Source organism: Pseudophryne corroboree, chromosome 1 (genome assembly GCF_028390025.1).
Source record: "Pseudophryne corroboree isolate aPseCor3 chromosome 1, aPseCor3.hap2, whole genome shotgun sequence".
Lineage (NCBI taxonomy): Eukaryota > Metazoa > Chordata > Amphibia > Anura > Myobatrachidae > Pseudophryne > Pseudophryne corroboree.
In genome coordinates, this window is record NC_086444.1 from 909,978,252 (window position 1) to 909,985,667 (window position 7,416).

The 7,416-nt window shown below is 45.8% G+C and overlaps 1 protein-coding gene across 2 annotated transcripts; it reads left to right on the forward strand.

Moving 5' to 3' along the window:
- Nucleotides 1–2,807: 2,807 nt before the first annotated feature.
- On the forward strand, nt 2,808–7,159 carry SPRY1 (sprouty RTK signaling antagonist 1). 2 transcript variants are annotated; one of them, XM_063920301.1, is made up of 2 exons: nt 2,808–3,455; nt 4,903–7,159. In XM_063920301.1, the coding sequence occupies exon 2, from the start codon at nt 4,958–4,960 to the stop codon at nt 5,912–5,914; it is 957 nt and encodes a 318-aa protein (XP_063776371.1). In that variant the 5' UTR covers nt 2,808–3,455; nt 4,903–4,957; the 3' UTR covers nt 5,915–7,159. The 2 variants fall into 2 exon arrangements, with proteins under 2 accessions (XP_063776371.1, XP_063776369.1); XM_063920299.1 differs by lacking the exon at nt 2,808–3,455 and adding an exon at nt 3,959–4,218.
- Nucleotides 7,160–7,416: the final 257 nt, after the last annotated feature.

The window sequence follows — 7,416 nt, forward strand, 5'->3', positions numbered from 1 at the left end:
CCAGTGTGCTTACCCCTCCCTCATGATGCTGGCGACGGCGGGCAGCAGCGCCTGGAGCAGGCACAAGTGAGGAGACCAGCGGGGATGGGGGCGGAGACGAGCGGGAGCAGGAGACACAGGACAGGAGCCGGCGAGAGAGCAGCAGGGAACAGGCAGGCTACATACAGTACTTGCATGCATATCCCCCCTGCCCGCCGGTTTAGTAATCCAAGGCCTCCTTCCCCTCGCTTACCCTGTCACTTACTTAGTGTACCCGCTGGTGACGCTGCGCCAGCCCTTCCCACCTGCCGCCGCCGTCACCGAGGAGCCCGCAGTTATGTGTATGCTACTGCCGGGCACAAGGTAGTGTGTGTGACAGACTGCAGCAGCCACCTTCAGCCCCAACACTATGCTGCAGACAGATACCCTCGCCTTGGTGAGTCCTGACAGTGGCATCCTTATCGCTGTTTCTAAGTCCAGTATGTATGTATGTATGTATATTATAAATACATATATATACACATACATATATATTATACATATATATATATATATATATATATATATAAGTAAGGGGGCGCTGTCTGCCATAATGTGTAAAAGGGGGACCTATTCTGCTGTAACGTGTAAAAGGTGGACGCTGTCTGCTGTAACGTGTAAAAAGGGGATGCTGTCTGCCGTAATGTGTAAAAAGGGCACGCTGTCCGCCGTAATGTGTAAAAAGGGCACGCTGTCCGTCGTAATATGTAAAAAGGAGGCGCTATCTGCCGTAATGTGTAAAAAGGGGACGCTGTCTGCCGTAATGTGTAAAAAGGGGACGCTGTCTGCCGTAATGTGTAGAAAGGAGGCGCTGTCTGCCGTACTGTGTAAAAAGGGGACGCTGTCTGCCGTAATGTGTAAAAAGGGGACGCTGTCCGCCGTAATGTGTAAAAAGGGCACGCTGTCCGCCGTAATGTGTAAAAAGGGCACGCTGTCCGTCGTAATGTGAAAAAAGGGGACGCTGTCTGCCGTAATGTGTAAAAAGGGGGCGCTGTCTGCCGTAATGTGTAAAAAAGGGGACGCTGTCTGCCGTAATGTGTATAAAGGAGGCAAGGAGGCGCTGTCTGCCGTACTGTGTAAAAAGGGGACGCTGTCTGCTGTAATGTGTAAAAATAGGACGCTGTCTGCCGTAATGTGTAAAAAGGGGCTCTACCTGTAGTGGCGCTACTGTGCGGCGTAATTTGAATAATGGAGACTACTGTGCACCATTATGAATTGGTATTATTTTGTGGCCACACCCCTTTCCCATGAAGCCACGCCCCTATATTTTTTGCACGCGCCTACGTTAAGGGGGGCCGCCGATGCCGTTTCTTGCACACAGCGCTAAAATGTCTAGTTACGGCACTGGTATATAGGAAGATACAGATACGGATTAGTAAGGAAATCATTTCCCCAGCTGCTGCTGTGACTGACCAGCTGTAATACTATGATCTATACTCCACAATGCAGATGTAATGAAAAAAAAACACGTTTTTTTTTATTTTCTACAGATGGTGCCTTTGTCTACTATAAGGTTACTACAGAATAACTGGCAGGAGACTATTATAGAACCATACCATGTTTATTAAGTAATAAATACCAGGATGATGACCTGAGAGAGCACAGGAGACTCCCAGAGGATATGGACAGGTGTCAGTGTGCATCCTGCAGGGAATAGAAGGCATAGGAAGCCCGCACTGCTGGATGATGATCGGCGTGTGGGAAGTGGGGCAGTCAGTGATTACAGGCCCCCCCTTTGTGGCTTCCTCTCTGCCTAAGAATAGGATCATCTCATACTGAGACGTTCCCGGATGTGGCGCTTCCTCTGTCACAATGAGAGCAGCAGACTGCTGTCCCCAGGAGGACAGAGAATACTGCCGGCCAGACCCAGCTATCACACAGCGGCGGCCCAGTGCTGGGGAGCTGAGAGATGTGCAGCAGCCAGGCCCGGGTCCAGCGCTGGGCGATGTGTAATGTGGAAGTGCCGCTCATGTGCAAATATTTACAGTGCACACAGATAAGTGGTAACCATTTCCCTCCCGCAGCTGAGCCTGTGACATCCCTGTGATCCGGGCATGGAGTGGGGGTCAGTGCTGGTACTGGAGGACACAGTGCGTGCAGTGATATCTCTCCCCCGTCCTCAAGACTGGTCACACTGGCCTTATAATACTAATAATGGGATCTGGACTCCCAGCTCTTACAGTATGTCTCAGCTCATGCCAATAGAAATACAGGGGACATGTAGCACAACAGGTCAGGGTACATTGTACTCTGTGTCACAGTGTGTGTACTCTCTCGCTCCCCTAATAGGGGGCAGTGGAGGCTCCTAATGGGGTAATTAGCATGTGGCACTTTGATCCTCGGAAATGAGCAGGGCAAGGTAACAGGGTCTCCTTCCTTCCGCCCTGCAGCCCCGGGCGCTCTTGTTTCTTCCCTCAGCAGGGGGCTGCTATTAGTGCGGGCAGGACACAGACAGCAGCGCCCGGCACATGTACATGCTATTGTCACACGCTCACTGCCGGGGGGGCTGGGGATTATTTCCTACACAGAGCAATGTTCCTTATCTGCAGGAAGCCCGCACACCCCTTCCCACCCTCCCTGCGGGGACAGGTCACACTGGATTACATGCACGGTATGTCACCCTAGTAAGGCGCAGCTGCATCGTGCAGAGCCGCGGCTACAGACTGGGGTTAGCGCCGCCGCCAGATGCACCTTGCACCGCAGCAGCACCTCTCGGCTCCCAGGCAGCGAGCGCGCCCTCTCACTCAGCCAATCACAAGAGGCGGGGCAGCCCCACATTGTGTTTTTTCCTTCACTCTCCGCAGCCAGCCAATCAGCGCGCTCCCATCGCACAAACCCAGTGTTCCAGGAATCCATTCATTCAGAGGCAGGGGAGCGCGAGGCGTGGAAGGTCCTGCGTGCGTGTGTGTGCCCGCGGGGGGGGGAGCTGCTGTGTTGTGCTCTGAGTGTGACACCCTCATTCATCATCACTCACTCTCCTGCCGCACTGAGCGGATTACCGGCCTCGGGATTGCTGCTGTGCTCGGAGGAAGCTGCTGCACGGCGTCGCTTAGCTGGAAGGAGGCGATCGCTGGATTGTACTCGTCGAAGAACAACAAGGGAGTTGTAGAGAAGTGTCGCAGGCAGAGTCCTCCCTCCCCAACCTCCTCCCAGCGCTTGCAGCAACACGGAACCCTGTACTGCGCTGCCCGGGACTGCCAGCATTGCCTGTGGGATGCACTGTGACAGGCTTCGTCGTGCCCGGTAACTCGCTGATCGGGAACGGGAACCCGGTGGATCTATTCACCCTGCTGTCATTGCATAGCTCCGGCAGGGGATTATTCGGCTTGGAGTAGTATGATACGCCTCGTGTCCCATGCTTAACACTCGTAGCGCCGCTGGGATCTGGCGCAGTGCTGCGTTACATGGGATTGTGTGTGAGTCCTGCCTGCAACGAGGTGAGTTGTTGCTGTACTGAGGCGCCTGCATATCGGCGGCAGCATAGGGGAACATCTGTGCCAGCCTGTGCCTATGCACGTGTTGCAGCCCTGGTCGAGCAGGTGCGATTATCTGTACAAGGCCACAGGGGCTGCTGCTGCTAATGCACAGATCAACAGGTGTTCGGAAGGGAGCGATCCCAGGGGTTCTCAGGCAGGTGAGCAAGACTGCCCCTGAGTGCATATAACACGTACAATGCACTGAGTAGCAGGGGTGCACTACTAATACAGGGGGCCCGCTGTGCGCACTGCCAGTCCCCGACCTGCCCCCTTCCGTCCCACCTGTGCACATTGCAGTGTGTGTGTGTTATCAGATGGAGGTAGTAACACCTCGCACATGATGCCCGTGCAGCCACTAGGGGTGTGTCCTGCATTAGGGCACAGGGAGTGGATGAGACAAGACAGGGCACTACATCTGGATGGGTGGAAAGTCCGCCCCCCTGCGGTCATGTTCACCTCTCCCCCTCCTCCTCACAGCAAGAGTTTGTTTTCATTCATAACTTTTTCCTTCCTTTCCGTCTCCCTATCCCTCCTCTACTGGCATTTCTGCCCCCACCGTCCTGATCCCACTTTCCTCCCCAAATGACCGGCTCCCCTGCTCTACATGCCAGTCACCACAGGAAAAAACAAAAGTTGGCATATCTCTTGCCGCAGTCGTCAGACCATTGGGATGCTGGGCTATCTCCATGATTTCCCTCTGGATATGGCTGTTGTATCAGAGGGGGTAAAGATAAACATTAGTTGCAGAGTATTAGAGAAGTTTCTTTATAATTAAGAACAAATGTTATGTTTGGTGTTCTGCTCTGCATATTTGTTATATTTGATGCATTGTGAAAATTTGTAACCCCCTTGTGTACTTTTAAGTTGATTTAAGTATCACATTGACATTTTGCTTTATTTATTATAATGCGCTTGGCAACATATTTTAATTAAATATAATGGAAATTTGTTTCAATAGTTGTAATTGTACTAATATGTGTTACACAGTAGCACTAATTCTGAACAATTGTCCATGCGTTTATCAGTTACTGAAGTAAATTTGTTACGTGCTGCAAAGAATTACTTCTATAATACATTATTTCAAAGCCTATAAATCTCTGACACTGACATATGCAGGCTTTTCTTTATTATGGACTAGTTGGATCTTGCCGTGCTAAAGATCCTTTCTGCTAGAAAAAAATTGAAACTTTTTTTTTTCTTTTTCTTTTTTCTAAGAGACAGTTCTTGAGCCACCGCACAAAAGTGTATCCACTTGATAAATGCATTTAGTTTATAGTGGATTTAAAATACATAACTGTTTGCCATGGTATATAACTATTTTCTCTTTGCTGTTGCTTTTTTATTTCTGTCTTTAAATACTTCATCTGTTTTTGTTTATTCCATTCATATATTTTTGTTTTTGTTTTAGGTTTTCAGATGCATGCCAAGTTCACATTGAATGCCAGAAGTCGAGATCCCTACAGATGGAGCTACAAAGTCAACATGGCACAAGCGGTTCATTAGTTGTCATCCAGCAGCCTTTAGACAGTAGGCAACGGTTGGAATATGAGCGGGAGGTTCAACCAGCAACTATCTTGTCTCTGGACCAGATTAAAGCTCTCCGGAGCAGGAACGAGTACACAGAGGGCCCATCCATGGTGAGGAAACATGGGCCAAAAACTGCACCACGGCACAGTAAACAGGAGAGGACTCATGAAATCATACCAGTTAATGTGAATAATAATAATGAGCACAGACCCCCTCACTTGGCTAATACAGGACATGTGTACATTGCAAGAGCTCCTGTGCTCAGTAGGTCCACTAGTACGGGAAGTGCTGCAAGTTCTGGAAGCGCTAATAGTGCTTCTTCTGAACAAGAACTTTTGGGACAATCGCCACCACCGAGGAATAGTTCTGGTCACAGGACGGACAGGGTAGTTCGAATGCAACCCAAGGCATCTGCATTGGCAGTAGATGACCTAAAGAGCTCTTTAAAATTGGACTCAACACAGCATCGGTTTATTTGTGAACAATGTGGAAAGTGCAAATGTACAGACTGCACAGCCCCAAGGACCCTACCGTCATGCCTGGCTTGCAATCGTCAGTGTCTTTGCTCTGCTGAAAGCATGGTGGAATATAGCACTTGCATGTGTCTGGTAAAAGCAGCTTTCTACCACTGTTCAAATGATGATGAGGGGGACTCGTATGCGGATAATCCTTGCTCTTGCACACAGTCACACTGCTGCTCACGATACTTGTGCATGGGAGCTATGTCCGTGTTCTTACCGTGCTTGCTCTGCTACCCTCCTGCCAAGGGATGCCTGAAACTGTGTCGTGGTTGCTATGACAGAGTAAACCGCCCTGGTTGCCGATGTAAGAACTCAAATACTGTGTATTGCAAACAAGATGGGGTTCCACGTGGCCAGGGCAAGCCCTCCTGACTTTAATGGAGGGATGTTCTTTTCCAACATATGGATCCATTTGTTGCGTAGGTTACATATATAAATACGTTTTCATAAGTACCTCCATTACCCCTTTTAATGTTCTTTGTTGCTCCTTTGCTAGAATTCCACAGTTACTGATCTAGATAAGTTGTTGGCTTAGCCATGTGCACATTAATACCATGTTTAGTCTTGAGGAATGATGGCAACACCTGCATCAGTTTATTCTATCATGGAAAGATTAAACTTAACCTTTTATCATTTATGATAAGTTAGATCTTAACTTTTTGTGGTTAAATTGTGGATCCTTTTTTTTTTTTTCAATCCAAAATGAACTCCCTTTTCCCACCTTTGTGAAAGTACTGAAATGCTATTACGATTGCAAGCTCAGCTTTCCCTAAAAAGTCATGCAAATTGCAGTTACATAACTATTCATTGTGTTTGGGTCCATTCAGTACCAGCCTGTAGTGAGTTAATCTGCATTAACTCTCAGCCCCTCCTTTCTTGTTTATATATTGGCATCAGACACACTAGTCTATGTTGAAGGACATCTATTTAAATCCACCCCTGCCTCCAGTTTGCCTTATCTTGTTTCTGTTACAAATGTGTTATTTTCAGGTGCCAGAAAATTCAGTAGCCTTAACGAAATAAGCTCTTTCCCCTGGGGAACCAATATTTTGTGTTTCCTGGCAGTGACCTGTTTTCCTCTGTGTTTATATATATATATATATATATATATATATATATATATATATATATATATATATATATATATATATATATATATATATATATATATATATATATATATATATATATATATATATATATATTTTCTTAAGTGTTCTGTGTTTTTAATTGCCTTAGCCACAGCCTGGCTTTTTGTATATTTTATGTATAAATCACAAAGTTGAATATTGCCTATTTTTAAGACAAAAGTCTGTTAAAACTTTTTTTATTGTAAAGAATATTTATTATGTGAATCTATTATTTTATGATATTTATTTCAAAAGACTGTTGAAAATTTACGTATGAATTATAACAAAGTATCAATACTTAAAGAAAAATAAGGGTGACACAAAATAAAATACATATGTTAACTATAATGCAGAAAATATAATTATTAATTAATGAGTCTGTTATTATTTGTCAGAATTCAATATCCACACCATTATGGTCTGTTCCACTTTGAAGCTTATATTTCAGAATTATTTTTTTTATTTAATTAAAATGTATTTTAACTTTTTTACTTAGTTTTGCTTTTGTTTTATACATATTGTCTTATTTGTCTATGTCATTTGTTTACTACTGCGCAGCGCTTTGGTTGTGGGGACTACTTGGTGTATTATCTTAACTGGACTTTCAAATTCATTGTGGATTTTGAGTTAAAGATTTAAAAAAAAAAAAAAAATCTATCTATCACTTTGTTGATCGTCATATACAATTTTAACACCATAGTGTGTGTGTTTGTGTACTGGATTTCTGATTTTTTGTTTTTTAAC